Raw genomic sequence first — 25,380 nt, 5'->3', positions numbered from 1 at the left:
GTAGGGAAAAAAGTGGCAAGATTGATACTCCTAAATTTCTCATACAACATTCATTTTGTGGATGAAAATTGTAATTATTACATTTTTTTGTATGCCTGTACAGCACTTTTGTCTCTTACTCACTGTGCCATAGAGGGAAACTGAAGTTAATACCAGGGTAAGAAGAAGACAGGGAGTTGGGCGATGAAAGAAATCAGATTTCGGTAGTTTTGCTGGTCTCAGAACAAGCTGATAATCTTGCAGCTTTCCATTCATATACAAAATATATGCCTACAAACCTTCATTTCTGTTGAATAGAAAATTTTTTTGAACTCTACTGAATTTGTGTAAAAGGAGTTTAACTGAAATGCTGGTTGGAATATATAGGGCATGAAGTTACCTTACATATATATAAATGAAAGTAAAGGAGGTATAGGCAGAGTGAATTGCTTGCTACCAATTGCTAGTATATGTATGCATATGCAAGAAAGGATCTCTAATTCTTAACTTTTCTACTACTATCTTGAATGCAATTGAATCCTTTATGTATTTATTTACTTAAGCTTCACAAAACCATTAGTTACTCAATATAAATTGAAAAATCTTGTATAATATTTTGATTTTGTAGTCTTTCCCTGTGTTGGATATCCATATCCAGCATGAAAACTAGGTGGTGAATGGAGTGGGCTTTGATATTATGAGACCACAAATGGATCGATTATTTTAAGCATAAACTCTGAAGAGCTCCCTTGCAAGTAGTGGCATGCTGTTCCATGGGAGCCTTTTACAAAAAATACTGTAATGGAGAAACGTGTTTTGTATATGCTCACAAGAGACCAGTTAGATTTGATGTTTCTGGTTTTTAGTATGTGCCTTTGAAACTGAAACAGTCATTTAGTAGAACTTAAGGAAAAAAACACCCTTACAGTCATTTCTAATTATTGTGTTTTGCCCATAATATATCCTAGGTATATTGTAGTCTCATATGCTCTTTACTTTTTCTTAGCAGTCATGCCTCGGTATTTGATACAAATTAATTGGCGCGTGCAGCCCAGTGTTCACACACAGCAATAACAACTTGAAGTGCTATCTGATCGAGGAACAAATTATTAAGGATTAACTCACAATTTTGCATGGGTAACAATCAAAGAGAGAAACTACATAAACAGAAGCATTTAATGATCTCTCTCTCTTTTTCAAGAAACTAAAATATGAGGTTGAATTAATTGGCTATTAATGCATTAAAATCTAGAGAATTTAACAGATTAAATGACTGGCTGATTTCAGTGGTATATTTTTCTTTTCTGAATGTTATACCTTATGGCTCTGAGTTACAGCTGCTTTTGCCATTTAGGACAACGTAAACTGCATTAATTTAGACTACATAATTGCATAACCTCCATTTAAAGGTTTGTCTGATTCTGAACATGTAATTTTCCATGGTGTTCAAATGTGTCAATTCCATAACTTTAAATAAATTCCTAAACTTTTTGAGACCAGCAGAAAATTTTTTATTATTATTTTTATTTATAAAAAAAAGGGGGGAAAGGAAAAAAAGGGAAAAAAAAGCTCTTGTTAACATTAATATTGGGTTGGTGGTTCATCATTGCTTTAGATATGGGTTAAAGTGGGTTTGTTGTGTTGAAATTTTCCCAGTTCCAAATAAGTTTAAGTGAAACATGCATAGGTTATACCTCAAGATAGCTTGTGACCCAGCCTGTCTTGAAGATAAGACTTGTGGTCTGGAATTGAGGAAACTTCAGCTCAGGCTAAGGACTTGTTTAATTAGGTTCTTGTTTGGAAACTTTTTTTGTGAAACTCTCATGAAAAACTCAGAGGGTAAATTCCTGGCAACTCTGAAAGCATTTGAGATTTTCATATCAATTTCAGTGCAGAAAAGATTTCAGTTGTTGTTTTATAATGTAGATGGAGAATATATTACAATGTGACTTAAATGAGGTAGTTTGTACTTCAAAAATACATATAAAGGGGCATCCTATAAATAACTTCTCTGACCTCTTGAGACTGCACTGCAGGTAATTTTTACAAATACATCTGAAAGCCAACTTCTCAAAGCTATGTAACATTGCTGATTTCAGCTAGATTTCATAAGGTAGTAAATCAGCATAAACTTGAGATCTCTTTCCATGCCGCTTTTTTAGACGGAGAAATCCATGTATTTTAATACTGTGAAGTACAAAGGACAGAGCTGTAGAAAGCAGTAGTTTAGTCTTCCAAACTAGGCAATGTTCTATTTTTAGTTTATTTTGGCTTTTCAGTCTTTGTTGCCTTATGATTGTTACCTAAAGCTCATGGGTTTCTTGTATTGTTTCAAATTGCTTCTAATTAATGCCTAAAGTAAAATTGCATATCAGTCTAAAGACCATTTTGCATACATTATTTCATTTGTATTTAGGCCTAGCTCACCTTAGAGTATTCTTTTGTCATTCATATCAGTAATCTATATTACCTTGAGTTTCTCAGCAGATTTTAAGGATGTTCACAATCTCACATAAGTATTGAATATTCCTTTAAAATGGTCCTAATTACTTATGTTGTATTTTTAGAGTATCCAATGCCCTATAAAGGATAAATTTCTAGCAAACAGCCATCCCCTTGCTTCTCTCCCAAAATATCTCGTTTTGCCTTTAGTGATATAGGGCTGTGTGTACGAGTTTATTATTAACATAATTTATTTTTTTAATAAGTTCAAAGTATGAATCTCCATGAACTTTGGCAAACTTAGGGTATTATGTCAATAAATGTGGATTTTTTTAGATTTCTGCTAGGTAAAGTCTTCAATAGTAGCTGAAATTTTAATTCTGTAAAATCTGGGATTGCAGGAGTGTTTGATATGCAAAGGTTTCTTTTTTTACCCCACATCCTTGGGTAAAAATCAATCTGAGCAAAATTCTTCCTTGTGTGTTATTGTTAGCCTATATTACATCTGAAATTGTGTTCCCTCTGCTTCTGCCTTTTCAGGGCGTTGGCATAAAAATCTCCTTTGCTGAGCTATCAGAGATGAAAAGCACTAAAAAGCAGGCTAACCTATTAACCCATTTGAACTGTATTTAAACCAACCTAGACAAAGCTGCTGCACCACTTCACGTAGTAGGAAACAAGTCAAGGTTATAGTTCCTCTTCCTTAATAGCCCACAAGTTTTTATAATGCAGGATGTTGAGATAAAAAGTAAAGAGGATGTGTTGTCTGCTAAGTGCTTCATTTTTTTTTTTCTCAGCTGTGAATGCAAACTTGTTACAAACCTGTTTGGAATTAATCTCTGTTTTGTCAGGTAGTTCTTCCTCTGTCAAAGACAGCAGCTGAAATTTGTGTTGTACTGTAACCAAAGTTGTCTTGACAAAATCTTGGTGTATTTGAGACCTGCTCTTGAGCTAGTGCCCAAAGATCGGTGGTGTCCTGCAGTGCAGAACTCTGCTCCGGGACTCTTTGTGGAGCCTGTAATAAAGTATATATCTTTGTTTGTAATACTGAGAGCTGAAATACATTCAGTGACCTAGCTATTTAATTACATGCCTGAGTATTTGAAATTGTGGTGGTTTATAGTCCTAACATAAACTTTGTCCATTTTCTAAAAATTAGGAAAATAATTGCTGGACTCCTGGCCTGGAGACATTGTCATTCAGTTGTGTAAAAGGCCCCTCTTGTAAGAGGTTCTCTCCAGCTCTCAACCTGCATTGCCCGCTGGGGTGTGTGAGGGGGAATAGATGTCTTATTTGAGGACTGCTGGCACAGCACACCACTGCCCAGTGTCCAGAGGAGGAAGAGAGGCAGGAGCAATGCTACTCCTCACCTCTATGGCAGCCCTTCCTCTGTCAAGGAAACAGGGGTTGTGAGAGTTGATGCAGTGCTAAAACGGTAGTAATCCCAAGCAAACTGCCCCAGTAACAGAGGAAAGAACAGGACTCTATTTGCCAACCAATTTGGGTGCATTTGGAAAGCTCTTCTCTAGGGCTGGGAGAACATGACAGAGTTTTGACTGCGCTACCTGAAAGACCAGAGGTTGCTTTGGGGGTGATTATTTTGTTTTGATTATTTTACTGATGGGGTTATGTATGACCATGCTTAGTGAGTTCTGCAAAGGGAATGGTCATTCTGTCTTAATGCCTACTGCGTATTGTGTAGGTTCTTATTGATTAAAAAACTAGGATATATGTTCCATTTACGTATTTGCTAACAGGATGTTATTGGAAAACTTTGAACGTGTTTCCTGTTTGTACTGTTCCTTAATGATTGGCTTTCTTGTCAATAAAACCTAGTTGTAGACTTACAAAAGGTTAGTAGTCATTGGTTGAGTAGTTAAATGGCTTAACTACTTTAAAAAAAAAAAACAAAAAACTCCAAAGAACAAGCCTTAATTAAAGACCAGACTTAATAGTTTCATGTACAGGGCTGCTGTAGTATCCATACCTGTCCTCCTACCCACTGGTTTTGTAAATGACAGAGTTGCCTTAGGCAAAGCACATCCTTTATTGCTGTGTGGCTGGAGACACATCTGTGTGGGGAATAAAAGAGGCTTTTCTTCCATTTCTTTCTTTGTTTGCCAGTGTAGCATCTAGGTAAATATAGTTCTTTGTAGACAATCCCACCTGAAATCAATGGGATGAATGTAGCTTGAGGCATGGATGAAGTGTAGTCATGGCAAAACAACAGCTAACAGGGCCTGTATTAGCTGTTATCAACCAGTAAAAAAAATTGATGAAACTATTTCAATATTGTACCAGACCTGAAAATTTTATAAATATTTCACTAACATATGTGTTTACCTTGATGACAGTTCCAGTTCCTGTGTATTGTACTTCGGCAATTTATGCTAGCTTTAGTTACTAAGGAGTTTGCTTTGTAAGTAGACCAGCTGGCTTTAATAGGACTGCACCAGGAAGAAATTAATATGTAATTTGAGAAAAACAGTAGACTGTCTACTGCCTGTTTATATTTTGTGACTGCCTTTCAGTCCCCGGAAACATTTTTGTGTCATTAGTATTCCATGACTTTAGGTCAAAACCAAGGCAGAGAAGGAAGACAGGAAGATTTTTCAAGTTGTTGGTCAAGCAAGATAGGTGAGGGTTGGCAGCTTAAAGAATTCAGGATGGTTGCAAAGAACTCATTTGGGGGAAGTGTTTTCCTGCACGTATTTAAATGAACAATTCTATATATAGAAGTGATGTCCATAATTTCTAGGTATCCGGGACCTGCTTCTCTTCTTTTCTATTTAATTTTTTTTTTCTTATTAGACAAACAGGATTCTGAGACACTTCCTAAGTCGCTGGGTGAAGTCTGCTACTCTTGCAAGCAGTTAGCACATATCCACCATTTCATAAATGATTCACACTCCACTGTAAAATTAGCTAGAAGCAATGCAGGCAAAAAAAAATCCAGTTGTAAGGTTGTACCAGAATCTTGCTGCTGGGATAGCGCTTTTCTCCTAATTAATTCTAAAATAATTCATGGTCAATTTATAACCATTTACTTTGTGTCCTATGGTTTAAGTAGCTTTTTCTTTTCCAAGTAATTTAATCCTCATGTGTTTCTAGAGAGAAATTTCATTCTTCCACAGCACTTGTCTTCCTAGGCTAAAGGAGTCATTGTCTTCCTTCCCCACCCTCCCTCCATCTGATAGACCTCACATTTTCCCAGTTATGTCAGTAAACTTTCTTTGAACAGAAGTTGCATGTTTCAATTAACATTTTAGTGTATCTGCCTTACATCTGGGAGGTGGACTGGAGAGAAAAAAAGTTTTGGAACTGCACACTTGAAGCAACTGGCCCTGTGTTTTGGGTTTTTTGGGATATTTGGGGTTATGCTTTTTTATTTATTTAGGTTGGTATCTTTAGCAACTGTAGAAAGTTTATTTAAAAGTGCCAGAAGTCTTTAAGGTTTTCATCCAAGTTTATCCCTTGAGCTTACTCTCTGTATCAAGCATTCTTATTTCCAGGATGTGCTTTCCTTTGTTCATCCTTGTGTAAGGAAGAAGGAAGTCTTTCTGTCTCTATAACTACAAAAGATATGTGCCCAATGCATGCAAATTGCTCTGCTCCACCACTGGCTTACGTTCAATGTTTTGCATCGTATCGCTGCTTTTGTATTCTTTCTGTCCACTCCTCCTCTCCTCTGCCAGCAATCTCCAAAGAGCAGTTACCATTTTGAAGTGTAAACTAAGAAGGGGAAAAACACATCAAGAACGGATCCATTCCTGGCTATAGGAGGAACTTCCTTATGCAGTCATCTGCCCCGAGCGCTGGGAGGGGTGAGCTGCTGGACACTCAGAAGTGTCCCCAAGGTGTGAACTCCAGCTGAGGGTTGTTCTTCCTCTGCACCTAGAACGTGGTCATTCAGGGCAAATTTTTTTTTTCCTGCATTTACTATAGGCAAAGGAGGTGGCAATGTGAGATGAAAATCAACGGTCTCCTTTAAAATGAAATGGAGTAGAACTATGTATTTGTTGAGCCTTACAAATGCACCCTGAACTTTTTAAAGATGTCTTCAATGTAATAACGCATAGTAATAAGCATGACAAACAAACTTTACATTGATTGTGCAATTAGATAATTTTACTAGCCAAACACTAGCTAAACATTTAGTCTTCTCCCCCCCGCCCCCGCCACACACGCACAAAAAAGATGGAAATACGCATGCATCAACCATTTTTTGCAAAGAATTTGCTATTTTTTACAGAGTGACCATTAATCTGTTATCACTCCTTTCTAAGTGAGTGGAAAGGAACTCATTTTTATCTAAAAGTTTTGAGAGCCAGTAGATGAGGATGCACAGACTCCATCTGCCGTTGCCAGTTTCTGAACTTCAACTCTAACAATCAGCTGGAGGGAAATGGGTTGTCGAAGGAAGGAAGGAAGGAATTGTGACTATCAAAATGGGGCTGAACAAACAGATGCTAAGAACTCTGAGGAGGTTGCAGACTTCAGTTGTTACCTCCCATGGGTTTTGCTTCATCTGCTCCATCCATGCGCCTCTATTCTCTAGCTAGTCAGCTCATTTGTTGCAAGCTTAGCTGACTATGGTAATCTTTATGAAGACACTTCAGTTTTATTTTTAGTGATTTAAAAGTAATTTTGAGCATCTTTGCTGAAAATTCTCTAGCTGGAAGATAGTAAATGCTAAAGCATACGAAAATAAGACATAGGAGGCATGTCGAACTTTCCTCTTTTGGCTTTGGCCTCTGTTCTGAAGTGAAGGAGACTCTAAAGTCAAATCCAATGAAAACGGAAGCATTTCTGTGGCAAAATAACCCATACTTCACCTATATCTGAAGGAGAAGGAAAGAATACATAAACTTCCATCTGAAGCTTGTTTTGAAGAGTTAATATAACTTAACAGGCTGCAAAGGTAATTGTGTTCAACTTCTCAGCTTCCTTGGAAAGAACTTCAAGTGCTGAACAGACCCTTTTGGTAGTATTTGCTCTAATGACTTCTTTGCAACCACGTATTACACACTCCCTTCAGATATTCCTCACGTGAGCCCATCTCTTTGCTTCATATTCATCTTAACAACGGTGAACAATTTTCAAGGCCAGCCGCGTTCAGAGGCAACGCCAGGACTTGCTGCCTAAACTCAGCGTTGCTGGAGCGGCCGGCAGAGACCTTCGAGAATGAGGGCCCTTCACTTGTGCTGCTGCTCCTTCAGTGGCCCTGCTGCCTCCACTGACCAGGCCCACTGATTTAACAATGTGGTAGCAAGGCTGAACTGTGCTTTTCCTCAGAACCCAAGGTCTGCCTCTCAGATGTAATGCCTAGTTTAAAATCAGCATAATTTTTGTCTTGGAAATGGCTTAGATGCTGTGAAGTGCAGCTACGGAAAGGAGAATGTAGGACCTGAGGACTTGCAGATTTTCTTGAACTAATTTTGAAATAAATAGTAGTTTGTCATTTGATCCTGGGGCTTATTTTATATTTTGATCAAAAGGTAAATATTTATAAGAAGGTCATGGTGTTTTACTCGTAAAAACTGGAGACAGAAGCAAATATTGAACTACTGCTCATTTATATTCCTCTCCATGTGGTAAATGAGAGTAGACCTGTGGCAGTAATAGCGAGCAATAATGTATTTAGAGACCAGGATTATAATACATGCTCTAAAAAGAGAAGTAGGACATTTCACAGGCAGTATTAATTTTGGCAGTAACTAAATTTGAAGTGTTTGATTTAATTTTAGTTGTATCTCGTGAGTGATTAGATAGAGGTTGGTGACAGTATTTGTATGCCTGCATGTTATTTGAGCTTAAAGCTAGAGAGGATCTGATTTTTTCATCTTGGAAGTGAAATATATCCGCTCTTTAAACTCTTCCAATATTCACTGTAAATTCAGGAATGCTTTGCCAATTTAATGCAGTGTTCATCATCTTAATTTTTTATCTATTTAAATAACTATTTATCCCTTCTCAGGTGAACATCCAAGCCAGTTATCTCTCAGAAGCATACCACCCTAAGTGTTAATTTTATTCAACTAAAAATACTGGTTTTTAATATTCCTTTAAGCCTTTTCCCGACTTTGTTTAATCTGAAACTAGAACCAAACACTCCTAAATCTAGTCATTTTTGTACTGTCAGAAGCCACAGGGAAAACCAGCAATCAATCAGAACCAATTTCACATGGAGAAGAGGCAGTTTCATGCCTTGTCAAGTTTTTTTAGACTATATCCTTTTTTTTTTCCCCCCTTCTTCTACCAAACCTCATAACAAATAGAAATAAAACACTGATTATTTGCTGGAGTTCAACACTCAATCGTGCATCTGAGAAGCTTGTTTAAATATATATATATAAATGTGCACGTGAGAGAGAGAGAAAATGTCTGTTAATGGAATAACTTTTGAAAGAAAAAAAAGTCTTCTGGAAGAGGAGTAGGAAAAAACCCCACTGTAAAATATCAAGTAGTTAATCATGAGTGCCAGTACTAGAGCATGTAGTGAACTCAGAAGATGAATTTGGTAATAATTACAAATAAAAGTTCTTTTAATCCAAAAAGCGCAAGTGTCGTACACTTACCAAAGTAATTTATTTTGTTCAAGTTGACCAATTACTGTATTACTTCTCTTAATATGTGGAATTACTTATTCCAGAACTAAAATAAGAATGGAATTTCTTTGATTAATATATGCCAAAATTATGCATAAGAACATTTTTGATTTTTTTAAGAAGTAAAAGACAGTTTAAATGTCAGACCATGCAACTCATTTTTATGTTAATTCTACTGCTATCAATAGAAAACTGGATCAAAATATAATAATAATACTTTTCCTTGGAGTAATTGCAGTCTATAAAAATTTTGAGAGCAAACAAAATTCAGGTTCTAGAAAATTTAGAAAACCTTATTACTATCCTGCCGATCATGCCTTTTGCCACCTGCAAGACACTTGACAGTAGTTAAAAACCTTGGTGCCATGCCAAAAAATATCTTGAACATTATTCCCTCATTTCTCTTACTACTGCAAGTACCCACTGGATGTAAGTTCTGTTAATATTAAAAGTGTTTTACTACCTAATCCAAAGTTAGTTGAGAGGCAGTTTCAAAAGCAAGGCTACATGGTACTGATAGGTAGTGCAGAAAAAAAGAGGATGTATTCCTGCTTTCTGTTAAATCCTAACCCAACAACAGAAAGCAAACAACACAGATGGTGGTTGCTTCCTTAGCTAACCACCCTACTCTTTTTCTCCCCCCAAAGTCTAGTGGTTTAATTCAAAAAGGTTTCCTGAGATTTTGGAGGAAAAAACCCATCTTTGCTGATTAGAGATTGGAGATGGAAAAAGTCCAAGCTCTTTGCAGTTTGAAAACCTATCAGCAGATAAAAGCATAAAGGAAAAAGAGAAAATTGCTGTACGTTAGGAAAACTACAAGCAGATGTGATAACCCTCCCACTTAAAAGAAATAGCTACATTTATTTTTTCATGGCTACTTCGAGGTATATGAAGAGGACATCTACCCCTAGACAATAAGGTCTGAGTCTGCACTCTGAAATGACTAATTTTTAAGAATTTTTAAATCCTTGTGATTTTAATATATTTGCGTATGATTTTTTCTGTCTACTAAAACTTGGAGAACCCTATAATGCTTTGAGCCTTCATTGAAGCATGCCATTGTGAATTCATGTCAATGATGTCCAGACCACTTATTTTTCTAGAAATTTGTCGGTGGCTAATGTAAATTGTAATTCACGAGGATGTTTGTCTTAAAGCTTTAATTAAAGCCCATGGATTATGAAACTAGCTGAGAACTGCAAGTATTCAATATAATTTTTAAAACTGCTTCCGTTACTAAATTTGTTGGGAGCAGAAAGAAGACAGGAAAATATTGAACTGATGGAGGTGCTTAGCTGTACAGTAAATAATCTAGTGAAATTGCTCAACAAGGGGAATGGTTAAGGTAATTCATGTAAAGTGTTAAGTGGTTAAGTTTATTGTGCATTTGAAAAAGATCTTCTTATTTCAAGTCAAGAAAAGATGACAGGCTAAACATGAATGACTTAATTACGAATAGTTCCACCATACTCCATCTGCCTTAAAAAGTCTCACACTCTACCATTTTCTCAACTGAGTAAACAAACCTCCTGGTTTCCAAGAAAGCCAAAACTATAGTTGCATTTAACATCTGCTTTGTTAAAGCCATATGGATGCACCTGATGTCTATGAATTAATCCTGTTTTCACACAAAATAATTTTCCCACTGGGTTTTTAGCAACATGCAGAGTTGTTCTGTCTCTGAAATACCAATCATCATATTTTCCTTTGTTACCTTAGTTTTGTTTTCAATATTTATTTTGAACTTACTCTTTGCAGTAACCGTCCTCTCTCTTTTTTTTGTCCTTATGCAGAGGATTACTACTTCAGGAAAACAGCAGGTTTTCAGAGGCATTGCATTATTATAAACTGGCAATTGGTAGCAGACCCACACTAGCTTGTAAGTATTTCAACTATACAAGCTTGCGTAATATTGACTATTGTTTTTTAACAAAATCTTCTTACTCTTCAATAACTTTTTTTTCAGAAATTTTTCATTCAGAAAGCAAAAGGGGAAATTGTGCACTTTTCAGTTGAAAGCAAGTGTTTATTAGTCAACAACTACGTTTAATGTGGTGCAGGGAAGAAATGGATAATGAGTTAACACTGGGCAGCACTGCTAGAACCTAAAGTGCTTCTGATCTGGGGTGGTGACCCATAGATGCTACTGCCCAAATTTTCAGGCTCCAGTTTTCTGTTTCTTACAGCCAGTTCCTGATTTTTATGGTATGTTGTGTGACTGAATAATACAAATATTTTTAAAGTCTTTTCATTTTTCCTTTCTTGCCTGGGGGAAATGACCCATGGGATATTGCCAGCGATCGGTTCAAAAATTAAGTGGGTGCTTTTTAAGATTGCTGACTTTTTTGTAGCTTAAGTCTTATAGATATGTATTTATATACATACATGTGTATACTTATAAACATATGTATATACGTTGGTAATATTTCAAACAAAGATGCTATATGCTTGATACAGACATAATAAAAGGAACGAAATGGAGCACCCTGCCTATCCAGTGTTCCCTTCCCTCCTTCCTCAATCTTTATAGCCACTTTCTCCTCTCCTTGTCCCTGAACTTTTGCCTCTTCTATGTTCCTCTTTACACCAGTGGTTGATCTATATTGTACAAAAGCCAAATTAGATAACCATGGCATCTCTTTCAGATGTTACTTTGAAGTAAAACAAAGATTAGATAAAACATAGTGGAACCCCATTAAAAGATAACATTGTTTCCCTCTTCACAGCTGCCTATTTAAATACTGGTATCATCCTGATGAACCAAGGGAAGACAGAGGAAGCCAGGAGGACTTTCCTGAAGTGTTCAGAGATCCCTGATGAAAATTTGAAAGACCCTCATGCTCATAAAAGTTCTGTTACTAGCTGTCTTTATAACTTAGGAAAACTTTTCCATGAACAAGGGCACTATGAGGTAAGACTCCAGATTTGTCTACACTATCATGATAAAACCTTCATACATAAATAATACCTATTGCTTTGATCCAGACATTCAAAATACATCACAGGCACAAATTGATTGTATTTCACCAAATCAAGGTTAGTGTTCTCTACAGAGAATATTTATTCTCTACAGCCACAGGTGTGACAATGGAAATTAGCAGTGTGATGTTCTGATGTCAGAGTTAACATTAGCAATGGTCACATCGATATGTGTTAATTCATTTTTTTTGGCTTTGTCTCCATGGCTGGTATGCAAAGGATATAGCCTAGTAACAGACCAGCCAACCTAAAGTGTACTGGCTTTTTAATTCAAAATAGAGTAAGTCCATCTTTGGTTTAAAAAATGCTATTATGGTTGCTTCTGAGTCTCAAAAAATGAGACCTAGTTGGAACAATTCAAAACTACAGTGATTAAAAACATCCCATTATGTGCTATTTTCAGATAACTTGACCTAAGTGCTGAAGTGCGTTGGATATTTTTAATGTAACATATGCTGCACCCAACCCATGCCATTTCATTTACATTTGCAGATGTGACTTGTTGTGAATCCTCTGCATTCTCTCTGATGAAATTACTAAAACTGGACATGCGTTTGAGGTTTGACCTTTAGCAGTATTTGAAAGAAAGTCACTCTCTGCGTTGCCAGGCATACTTCAGAAGAGGAGTTACGCATGGTTTTGATCCATATAACTCTTCCTGACCATGACAGTTACCTCAGCTGTTTAAGATTAGGCACGCACAAGCTCTGTGGATTCTCTGTCATGTATGCTGAATCCAGCTCTGTCAGATGGCAGTTACTAATTGGTTAAAACACAGACACAGACAGCTAATACATCCATAAAGATAAGAGGACAGCAGCATGTTGTCTGCATGGCCATTGGAGTTCGAGTGCAGTGCCTGGGAGGTGCAAGGGATTTTAAGAATATAAACTATCGGATTTCTGCTTGGTGGTCATTGCAGTCTGACCCAGCCTTGATTTGATCATACCTTTAGGTTTTTTCCAAGCAGATTTTGGCATTCACAAGCTGCAACTACTTGATGTGATGATGTAGGTAATGATGCAGAGCTAACAGAATGACCAGTAAGCATCCTAAATACTGAATGAATCATAAATGTGTGATCAAGTAATTCAAGGCACAGCACATTTGCAAAGGGAATCCAATTTTGGCATCCTTGACGCTATAGTCCATCTCATTCTTTCTGTTCAGCAGACTTCAGTTGTGAGGATTATGGTTTGTTATTACTTGGCAGTAGACAATAATTTCTTTATTTTTAGGTCACTTAATGTAGTTTAGTCATCAGAAAGTCCTTCGTCTACAGTTTGATATTATTCCATATTCTCTGACAGCCTATAGAATTTTATAGATGTTTATAAACTCATGAATCATTGAGGGGTTTAAACAAATGTTCCTTCGATTTCCACCTGGAAAAAGAGTTGCAATATTGCAACTAATTTGATCTCTTGTCAATAAGCTGCAGTGAATTTGGTAAAACTTTCGTAAATGAGAAATCTGAACTTTCTGTCATACTTATGCTGATGTGTTTTCTTTCTCTCTTCACTTTTCATTTGGGTAAGGAGGAGAATTTGGTTTTACTTTATGTGTGAATGACTGCTTTTGAAAATGGTGCTTTACTGATGATTTGTCCCACTTGTGTGTTTCTTTTCAGGATGCCCTTATAGTTTACAAAGAAGCAATACAGAAAATGCCAAGGCAGTTTGCACCACAGAGCTTATACAACATGATGGGTAAGTGCGTTGTTAGTGCTTCAGGAAGATACTTGAGGAGTCAGGCAGGGTGAAACAAAAGATCTTAGCCAGGCAACTGGTGTTCAAATGAATTAGCTAATAAAACCACGAATAATTGCCTTCAGTAGATGCGAGCCAAGCCAGGTTCAGAGCTTAAATGTCAGCAACTGCAGTGCTGGTTAAGGTGCAATAAATGGTGACACTGTTAGATAGTGGATATTTTTAAGAGTGTCCACGCAGCACTTGCACATTTAGAATGCATAGTGTTTTTCTCTGCCTCCAGAATCTCTCATCCACTACCTTGGAGACCTCATGTGCAATTCACAGAGGTTTTTTTTAATCTCCGATTTAGTCATCTTTGGAACTCAGAAGAAATTGTATTTACTTCATAGAAAATGGAGTGAGATTGATTACAACATAAAATTTAGTGTGGGTGTTGGATGTTAAATTCCCTTGTAAACCAATAAGATGTCCAAGCAGGCCCACAGAGATAGTTGGTGGGGTTTTTTTGCAGGTTGTGCCAAAACTTATTTCGCAGCTGATGTAGCGTTATATATCTACAGTTGAGAGAATTCTTCTTCCAGAACCAGTCTGTCTGTCCTTCAGAATTTTAGCCAAGTCCCTTGAGTACTCTAAGAAACATTAATTTAGCTGAGGTGTCAGCTTTAACTTCAGGTCCTCATGTTCTTCATCACATCTTTATACAGAATACATTAAACAGCTAAAAGAAAGAGGATAATATGAATTATTATTTATAGTATTCAGATGTGTAAGCAAGAAGACAGGTTGTTCATTGTTCCAGAGATGCTTTTAAGTGTAATTCTCTCTGAAAGGGCATGTGTTTCTGCTAAGCAATTTCAGTGTCTGGCCCAGTAGACTGTGAGCCTCTATCTGGGAAAGAAAAGGATATAAAATGCCTTTAAAGTAGTTCAAAGTAGAGCAATTAAAAATATATGTTGAAACAATTAGGATCAACAGGAAGCATGTGGGGTTTTGTGGTTCCCACCCCCGATGCCTAAAATACAAGGGAATGTATTTTTTGATACCAATTGGTTTGACACAGTTGTTGAAAGGTGGCATCTCTCACTCTACTTACTTAGGAAAGGCATCTCTTATTAGCTCCTTAAAAGTACTTTGGCGTAGGAAGAAAATATTCTAAAATTGTAGTTGTAACTGATGCTACGTGTTTGCAAATCTCTGTAAATGCTAACGTGACTTATCTTGTCACAGTGACTAAGTATCTAATGTCAATAATAGTATAAACAGTTCCTTGACAGTTCATACAGTTCAATGGAGAGTTACTGCTCCCTGAATGCTGAGCTTTATCAGATTAATACAAATGGATATAATCCCTAAAATGCATAAGTCAGTAATTGGATGTAGTTTTGTTCATAGGGAGTCTTAGCTGAACTATTGTTTTATCAGTGTTATTTATCAGCATTTGCTGATAAATTTGGTGGGGCTATCAACAGTCCCCACTCCGTGCTTACTATACTGCAGTGCTCCAGCAAACCTTCCGCAGTTTGACTGCCCTCTTTAGTGCAGATATGTATTTTATAATTCTGATAAAAGTGCTTCTCAGAAGTACAGAAATTGGAAAAAGTAAACCAATGCTGTTTCTCACATGGTGGTTGCTCCATCACAAAGCAGGCTTATGCCACTCTTTTTCTTTTCCCATGAATAGAAGCTCCCTTTAGAACCATTATGACCTGTAAAATTCTTCAGTTTTTTACTTTTTTGCCCATTGGTTACTTTTTTAGGTTCAGGAGCCCTTTCTCAGCTTCCATTATAAACACAGCAAGTTCACTCTGTTTTTGGGATTTGCATTCATTAACTTACAAAGCAATAATGAACACAAAAGACCAGCTCAGTCCTTTGCCCGGGCTTGGCTGCTGCTATACTTCCTCCCTCCGCTGCTTAGCCCATACTCTGGCTTCTGTTTCCTTTAGGCAGCCGCTGGCACTTCATGGATGTCCTAGCGGCATAACAGGTTAGAGTCAACTAAGATTACCTTAGCCCCTTTAAGCCTATTGCAAAGAGCAACAGTGCAATTGTTGAAAGTGCGGCTTATCATTAATGTAGCATATATTTGTATTTTGGTTGCTGTTGTGATGGCAGCTGTTGCAAGGGAAACCAGAACTTGCTTCACACTAGTTGCTGAGGTGTGGCTTGTTGCCTGTGCTGCAAAGGTAATCCAAGAGGCTACATAAAGAGTCCAGTAGTGACTTGAATTGAATGCAGCGCAGGTTTCTTAACAGCAGGACTCAGACTGATTTGTTGAAAGCTGTCCTGGATGCGTTTACGTGAGCGTACATGACTGCAGTTAGTTAGGTTAGTCTCTCCTACCTGTAATAGTATGACAAGACACAGCTAGATAGCTATGCTCATTTTATAGTGTGGAAAGAAAAAGATACCTTTGGGGAGTAAATAAGACCATCTAATTTAGACATCTATTTTAGATTATACAAATAATCCCCTGCAAGCATATTTTTCCTGTAAAAGGAGCCAAGATGACTAGCTTAGACTTGCTAGCTCAAGTTGGGTGAGATAAATCCTAAACACCTATTCAGTCATCTCTTTGCACTGGGTGTGACTTGAGAACAAGGCAACTGCATCCATTATCAGGAGTGCATCCGCTCTGCAGATCATACTGTTTCATTGGGCACCCGAAGGCAGACTGGATTGTTTATTTCTGTTTTGATGTTCATGATAAAATTATAAACATGTTCACTATAACACTTTCTTCGATAAACAGCATTACATCATAAACTTGTCTCCCTACTTCTTGCCTTTAAAAGGGAGACTAGAGGAACTGAAACAGGCCAGTTCTGTCTCATCTGCATGAACCTGACTCTGAGCTATGTCCACTCACTGTGTGCTCATTGCTGAGGAGGAAGGGGGAGAAAGTGGCGAGTGCTCCCCATCTGCTTGGGAAGGAAGGGTCCTTCCCTGTCTTTTTATGTGTGGAAAAAGTCTTTATGTTTTATCATGAAATCCAAGAATAGCTACAGTTTGAGGATTATCTGCTGCAGCTGTCATTGTGACTGATGCATTCTGAGACTCTAGCAATCACTCTGCTTGGTTCAATGTTAGATACTGGTGTTGGTGTGCAATGTAAGAAAACAGTGCTTCCTCTATTTTTTAATAAATATTCAATCATTTCATTGAAGATTTTCTGGAGGCTTTTTCCCCCGTACGATGAGCATGACATACTTGGAAGAGAATAAACAGGAGACGAACTGTTTAAACTGAATTAGGGTTTGAAATCCAGAACTCCAAGTGTGGTAGCATTAACACTTCAGCAGTGTTAAGCCTTTATACCACCTGTTTTCCCCATTTGTGTTACTCTTCTTTTCCTGTGCTTGCTTCTATTGGCTTTTTGCTCTGACAGCGACTCATTTCTCCAGTGTGCCAGTCTGCCTGGCTGACTCTCATCCTTTAAAACTCTAAGTAACTTGCCTCTTAAAGGAAGCAGTATTGGGCCTCAAGAAGCAAGCCATCCGTTTGACTTTGCATTTTATTCATGGTACAAAATGCAGACCCAGAAGACCAGCATCAGATGTTCTAAGTTTGTGCATATGAAAAGTTGCAGAGTAGATTTTGGTCTCCTGTTGCTGTGATTTATTTTGCCAGGTGTGCAACAACTCAGCTAAGGAAACCATATGTTTCTCTGGCTTTGTACCAAGGAGTAAAACTTTTTCTTTTTTTTTTCTTAAAAGAACCAAAACCAGCTAAAAATTTAAACTCTAAAACTAGAATCAAAATAATTATTCAACAAGCTGTATAGGGTTGGCTTGGTATTTGTTTTCTCTATGTCATATTTCTTTGATGTAAATTAAAAAGTACATGCTAAGGTTACACAGATTAATTTGCTTGGCATGGCAACATGCACTACAAAGGCCAGAGTCCAGCTCAGCTGCATTAAATAGGTAATATATTTTGTTTAAAGTTTCAATTAAAACCTGAGGTCAAAAGATAAAATGGCCCCTGTGGGATCTTGAACACTTTAATGCCAATATTAGGATTGCTTAAGGATCAGCCTCTGCTCTAGATGTCTTTTGCATTCCTTGAAATCTGATATCGTACAGTTGATTGTATTACATTGCTTTTAAAACCACACTGGCCCACCTGCTTCAGTAATTCATACTCCTGCCAGTTAAGTGGTGTGAGGTGGCCCATGGAGGCTTAATTTTAATACTGAACAGTAACAAGAAAGATGTTGGGGTGGCATTGTTCAGGTTTAGATTGGCAGGATACTGTCATAAAGAAAAATGTCTCGATAGTACTTCATCTGCCCTTGCCAACTAACATCTGAATGTCTATTTTCAATTGCATTTAATGCAAAGCCTCACAAACACTGATGAGAAATGCAAGTTAAGAAAGAAGCTAACATTGCAGGAGTGAGTACAGTTAATGATGCACAGATTAGAGTTTAGATTTCTCCTTGCTAATCTGCTACATTGCACATGGACAGAAAACAAATCATACGCAAGTGGCAGCCAGGTACAGAACAGGAAAGAGGAGCCACATTTTACATCTGGTGCAGAGGTTTGCATCTTAAGTACAAAGGCTTAGCATGCAGAGAGTCTTTCGGTGTTGATGATTATAACATAACTATTGCTTTATTTGATTATGCTTTTGGGTGGATGTGGCTGTTTGTACAAACCTGTTAATATTGTTAAGGCTCCTATCCCATTTGCCTCTTGCTCCTATTAAATGCTCTTTTATTGAATTACTTTTAAATATTGTTTAGAACTCCAAGAAACGCTTTTGCTGGTATAGTTTTACAGTTCATGCTGTGCAAGACTTACTTTGTAAGAGCCAAAGATGATTGAGCTGTGAAATACCTATCCCACATCATAACTTATGCAGAGCATGGTACATGCACTTGTCTGAGCTCCAGTCATCAGTGTGCTCCCTATGCACCTCATGAAGCTTTACTGGTAATTTCTTACTAAATGTACATTACAAAAGATTTTTTTTATTTTAAAACTAGCTTACTTGCAACAACGGACTTTTTTCTTTCATATGTATATTTTATTATATGTTCTAGGGCAATAAGAATGGAGTCCACTCCACTAGTGATAGGAGTAAAAGGCTGTGCTTCCTTCTCTCCCCCTCCCTGCCTCTATCCTGCTACTTTAACTCTTCCCCCTCTGAGACTTTGCAGACTATGGTAGTTTATATCTGCTGTCCAAAGCTGAGTATAAATCTCCAGGCTGAATGCAATGTCTCCTGTTTTTTAACTTTGTTTTGTTTGAGGGATTCAAGCTGGGTAAGAAGGTTACAGCAGTGGATTGCTGAGGGAGTAGTGGACACAATGTTTGAGACCAGGGTGTTTTTTCCAGGTTCTCAGGTTAGTTTTATCTCTTTGGACTACTGAGCTATAATTTAATGTCAGATGCTTGAGTTTTCTTAGGCAGTATTCTGAAAAAAACTAAGAGTCTAATCCTGAAATGCATTTGTATTTTAAACATACGGGGGGTTGTATGAAAATAAGTATAATCGTAAGATTTGTAGACCAAGAATATGATCCAATACTGAAATTGGACTACAGACATCCCCGTTAGGCATGATTCTAATGGAAAGTGCTTCTATTAAGAGTGCTTTGAAGAAACCTACATTGGCATAATGTCTATGTTTTACTGACCAAAAATAAAAGCTTTAAAATGTGTGTAAATAAAGGCAATAAAAGAGTACAGTCACTTGTTCAGTTATGAATTCTTAGTTTGTTCCCATATGATTTGCTGCTGGATGCACATCTGTTGGAAGATGAAAATAAAATTGTCTATCTCAGGTGAGCTCAACGCCTCTATTTGTGTCAATATACTTCTGTCACTGGATGTCTTTGTACAACAGGAAACAGCTGTGCAAAGTCCATGCAGTTCCACGCTGCAACAGATTTTACTTTGCCCTTCATTTCTATCTGTTTTCCACCTTAGGTATTTTCCTTCAAAAGTAGCTTAGTGGTCTAATTAAATCAGATCAAAGGCTTTGCATTGGCTAATTGAGGCCTGTAAGAATCTGTTCAACCAAAGTAAATGTGGATTGACTCCCATCCATCAAAAGCCCTCTTACAATACATTCATTGAAATCTTCAAGGAGATTGCTCTGTAAAGGAAAAAAAAACCCCAAACACAATATTCTCAGTCTATGCAGGACTTGATGCTCATTACGTTCACATGCTTCAGCTGTTTCAGAGAAGATGTGCATGCACTGCATATTTATCACCAAGACTGTTAATCTTTTGCAGTGTGTCTTAAACAGCAGTGTAGTATTATAACATCACACTATGCTTCTGGATTTATTTTGTTAATGTATGTACTGGTACCTAAGAGAAGAAAGAAGGAAATTCTATATCTAGGGAGGTGCATTTATGGTAAGTGCACCTGCAGCCTTGATTTGCACAAGGAGGCTGCATGGTTGCATTATGAAAGACACAAAGCCCTTGTGGTACTGTGGTACTCAGGGATGCAGACCTCTCCATCATCTTCTAAGGCAACCTGTTAATGTTTCCAATTCAGTGAAATGATGGAAAAATGAAATTTAAATCCTGACTGAATGTATATATTAGAGATTTTCCTTTTCAAAGTGCATCTGCCTCTTCCTTTGTGTTTTGATTTCTGCCCTTGTCAATGCCAAGTTCTGTGTTCTCTATTACATTTTTACCATCCAGCAATTTGAGTGGCAGATAATTAACATACACAAGGATGATGCAAAGCAGATTTGCCCTGCATCGTCTCCTTTACGGAGATAATTTTTCAGTTGTCTTTTCAGAAATATCTTTTGGGGCCCTAAGAGGAGGATCACAGGAGGGACATATGTTCTTAATCTCAAAGTATGGGTACATGGCACCTATAGAGGTATGGTGCAATTACATCCATAGTTCCATTGTACTTGCTCATCAGTAAGTCTAATATGTTCCCTGCAAGGAGATGGCCTTTGCTTGGTATGACAATGTGCATCTGAAACAGAACAAATCTGAAATCAACAGATGAGAGGTTAATCTAGAACCATACAACATACATTCATGTAAATGGTACCTAATTTTGCTTTTTAACAATATGTGATATGTATTAGAAAACCTTAACTTTTTTTTTTTTTTTGGAGGATTTGTATTAAGCTCATACTTCACTTCATTACTGAATATAAAGCTAGCCTTTCAGGGGAAATAGCTGCTAGCAAGCTGATCCTTTATTAGTATTACTACTTAATATAAATATTTAATGTTTAATATGATTGTTATTGTTCTTTAATTATACTTAATTAATTTGTCCTGGGATCATTTCAGTAGGGGTATTTCTGTTGTTATCTTAGTTTGTTGGGGTTTTTTAAATTATTATTTATTTAATGTTTATTTTGAAAGATTATTTTTCAATCCTCAGGATTCTGGGGAAATATGGGGAAATACTGCTTTGGCAAATGGTAGTCTTGCAACTGTTCTATCTCTGTGGCAAAGAAAATCCACCTGAGTACCAGGATTTTAGTTAGTGGTGTAAGTCTTGTTAAAAGGTAGCCTATTTCTCATTCCTTGGTCATAAAGTATTAATAGAGGTGTTATTGAACTATGTATACTCTCCTTTAAATAGTTTCAGTTGCATATTAATGTGTTTTCTTGTACTACATTAGCAAATGAGAGTCACAGTTAAATAATCTATGCTCCTTCTTTTGCAATAGGCTAAGAAATGGGTCCATAAATAACGGAAAATATTAGCTGAACTGTAAAAATTGAAAAATGTTTGAATGACTGATTTGTCTCCTCTTACTCCAGTTAGCTGTTGAATTTCTTGCCACCACTCATCGTGCAGGCAATGCTGCGCGTGGCTGCATGTTGATATGGACTAGGGAACTGAAGTAACTGTCAATTTATGTTTTAAGGTCTCCACTGCCATGAGTTTCTTTCTTTGTTGTTGTTACCTTTAACAGAAAAGTAGAATGCAACTCTCTTGAACTTTATAGATTGGACAAGTTTCATTAATAAATTGTGTGTGTGTGACCTTTCAGATTTTTAACATGAGTTTTGGAAGATTTTACAAATTAAGTAATTTTTAAAGTAAATATAGAAACCTGCTAACATGTACCATTGGTTTGCATATTTTCTGCCAATGGACACTCTGTTATTTTCCTAGTGACTAAATCATTCATGTTGCAAGTTTATAAAAACATGTGATTGTATTTGTCATCAAATACTGTTTTTCTTATTTTTATCTCAAACACACAAATGCATCCTGAATGACAAAAGTCAATCCATACATGTTTTCTCGCTCATTTTGTTGGAAAAATATCTTAAGCTGGAATAGGTTTTATTAAAATTGCATCAGTCTAACACATAAAATCACTTGATTGAATTAACACTTCAATTAACAGCTGCTTGATTTTATTCTGGTCTTTGAATATGGCAGTAGCAGAGCCTTTGGCAGTTTTCAACTTACTTCGATTTCTTTTTAGGAAGGAGTGTCATTGTAAATCATTTAGCAGATGAAATTAATAACAGAACCCCTAACATTACTTCCTTCTGTAGTAATGACATGTTCTAATTGCTTATAATGTAGCAGTTCTTGACTATACGGAGCTTATGGGCAGAAAACAGGCTCTTCAGAAAAAATAATGTTCAGCTGTAGAGAATTCCCTGTTAAGTGTTCAGGGGAATGAAATTGCTTTCTCTACAGTTTGACATTTAGATTGATGTATTGTAGCTTCGTTTCTAGACGTGCCACTCAGAAATACCCTCAAAGTTTTAGGAGGTTAGCTTGTAAAGTAGTTGAGCTCTTAAAACCTATTAAAAATTGAATTTGCCAGTACTCCAAAGATGTTAATCTCTTCTTATATCAGAATCCATCATGGAAAATAGATGAGAACCTTGGATCTTTTTGAAATTTGGCAGTGCATTCTGCATTACTACCAGCAGATAATAACTCCATCTCTTACGGCTGCTTACATTACTTTTTAAAGGATCTTGTTGTTAATTGCTTGAAACTTTGCCAAGCTGTAGCAGGTTGGGCTGGAATTTTCCACTTAACGAAAAGAAAAGGGCAATATGGATTCCTCATTTCCTGTATGCTAAATGAAGCAGAGGCCTCTGGGAAAAATAGTATGCAATCAAATAATTAAACATTCTGCCATAAAAAGTACAGCTAGGGAGAGGAGTTGAGGGGAGCATATAGCTTGACTTCTGGCTTCTTCCATCCTTTCAACACTTGACTTCATGACTTTATTTTGTGCATAACCAAGGTATAATGTTATGTCACTTATTTGTGAGTGCTGACATAGTGGAAAAAAATGCATGTGACGTTGATATCCCTGAACTTGATCCTGGCTTTTGGCAAGTGTTCGTAGTCTTTCGGGGTTTCTTTCCTGTTTGGATTTTTATTTTTTAATTTGGCTTGGTTTTTTTTGAAATTGTTCTTCTAGTTTGGCCCTAACCAGCAATAGAATGCCTTGAGTACTTCTGAGACTGAAACATCAGCTACTTGTGTGTATGTAATCAGATATCCAAGACCAGTGCATGAGTACAGAATGCTCTATATATTCTTGAGTTAGAAATCCTGGTCTGCTAGATTTACAGACTTGCACCCCTTTTTGGAAAAAATCTATTTGCTCATAAAATTCATATTGGCTTCCCTTAGCTTTGGCTCAGTGTGTCTTCTGACTCTACATCACACTTATTTTATCTGCAGGCTCTGGTTTGGTCATTTTGTACACACTGCACCCTAACTTCTGAAACTCAAACTTATGTGCCACATTTTGCCTGGCATTCCAATCCTCTGGTGACAAAGAATGCAAAAAAAAAAAAAAATCTAACTGGATCTAGTCAAATTTTTTTCATCAAGAAAATCCTCCATAGACCCTGTAAATACTCAAGATAAACTGTCTCTCATGATAAGAGAGCATGTTGGTGGTATCATTTTCTCTGAGTTTTGGGTGTGGTAGTTGGCTTCAAGCTCGAATAAAGGACATTGGTCATTCTCTCTCTCCCTGATGTCCTCACAGCTATTAATTTCCTTGTAATGTGGAACTGGGAGCAGTGACTCACCTGGAGACAACCTTTGTCAACTTCTACTTGGGTCAGCTGTGGTCCTCTCTTGATCCTCCAGTGGTAGCACTGGATAAACTGACTTTATAATTTTGGGAAGATACTTAACCATCTATTTGGAATGAATTAGCTGGTGAGATAATGGAATCCTGACTCTCCTTGTAGGCATTTTCAGTCTGTCATTGGCTTGGGCAAGGGCACATTTATGTCCAGAGTCCTTGAGAGCTGTGTAAATGCAGGGTATTAATCTGAAAGCTGCTGGTATTCACCATTACATTACTTTGATATTGCTTATTTCCAACTTTTGAGAAATTTGGTGGTTTGCTTCTTGGAGAAAGAGCCTGTCTTTCTCTGTATACTAAATTCTTTCTCAGAAACTTCAAGACTACAACTATCGGTACCACAGTATATGGTTTTCTGACATCCCATTCATTTGTTGCTCTTCAACATTGCCTGCCTCGGCCTCTCACAGTAAACTATTTCACTTTGAAAAATGTCTAATTTTGGTCATTTCATACACGACTTCTTAAGAGTAGCAATTTTTAAATTATGGATGCTATATTCTAATTTAAACTAATTGTGGCAGATGACCTAATTTAACTACGTTCAGTGATTACGGTTTTTCAGTGTCTTTCCCCTCCCTCCAATACAGTTTCAGGATTTTTTTCTTAACCTTTCCTAATTTTCAAAAAATCTAGGTTTGTAACATATTATGATTATATGCAAACACTTTCTGTGTTCTCCCTACCGTTCCATGCTATGCAATGTAGACTGATGGAAAAAGAGTAACTTTTCTATAGTAGATGTGATAAAATTTCTGTTACCTTGAGACTTTTGTCTGAAACTTAGCAGCTGGAGCTCTCTCTTGCAATTCTGTTCCAACAAGACTTTAATCTCAACCATGCTCTTTCAGCCGTAATAAGGACATAACTCAATCTCCTCACTCAAGTGTCAGTAAGGCTTTTTTTTATATGTGTGTCATTGCAGGTGTTCAAAGCACTTCACCTTTTTCAAGATCTCTGCCCATTTAATACATAGCAAATTATAAATGAGATAATAAATTATGGAAGCCTTGAGAATTTTTAGTTATTCTCACTAGCATTTGTTTCACCCTGTAGGAGAAGCCTATATGAGAATGAGCCGGCTGCCAGAAGCAGAGCACTGGTACATGGAGTCACTGCGATCCAAGAGCGACCACATCCCAGCCCATCTCACCTATGGAAAACTGCTGGCTGTGACGGTGAGTTAATCAGCAGCTCCTGGGAGCTGGTCCCAGGCCCTTTGAGCAGATGAGGTAAAGGGATGGGAAGAACTTAGCCTGAAAATTGTTCATTGTCCTATTTGTCACACTATTTCAGTCATGCCTTCTAATTAAGGATTTTGACAGCGTTGTTTTTTTGTGAAACATTACATCCATTCCTGAAATATCACCACCTCTGTGCCAGAAGAAAATATTTATAATAGCATAGGAACTTTATAACATATAGTAAAGAATTCTCTCGTTGAAAAAGCCTTTATTGTACGTAGTTTACATCACAAGTAATGATATTAATACAAAAAGATATTCAGTCTTTGACCCAGGGTTGTTGTAGCAGCTTATGGCAGAGCTATACTTTGTGAATTACGTCTC

General features: G+C 37.1%; 1 protein-coding gene across 1 annotated transcript in view; it reads left to right on the top strand.

Annotated features, from left to right (window-relative positions):
• Positions 1 to 24,990, top strand: part of TMTC2 (transmembrane and tetratricopeptide repeat containing 2) — a gene marked incomplete at both ends in the record, with an annotated part of 47,947 nt that extends 22,957 nt beyond the window's left edge. Inside the window, 4 exons of the mRNA XM_010283196.1 lie at positions 10,823 to 10,908; positions 11,756 to 11,940; positions 13,639 to 13,717; positions 24,869 to 24,990. Of these exons, the coding sequence (XP_010281498.1) occupies positions 10,823 to 10,908; positions 11,756 to 11,940; positions 13,639 to 13,717; positions 24,869 to 24,990 (472 nt within the window). The remainder of the gene's footprint in view (positions 1 to 10,822; positions 10,909 to 11,755; positions 11,941 to 13,638; positions 13,718 to 24,868) is intronic.
• Between the last annotated feature and the right edge of the window lie 390 nt (positions 24,991 to 25,380).

The sequence above is a fragment of the Phaethon lepturus genome, unplaced genomic scaffold, assembly GCF_000687285.1.
Source record: "Phaethon lepturus isolate BGI_N335 unplaced genomic scaffold, ASM68728v1 scaffold6873, whole genome shotgun sequence".
In the NCBI taxonomy this organism is placed as follows: Eukaryota; Metazoa; Chordata; class Aves; order Phaethontiformes; family Phaethontidae; genus Phaethon; species Phaethon lepturus.
Note: the sequence above shows the minus strand (reverse complement) of the source record. Positions and strands in the feature narration are given on the sequence as shown.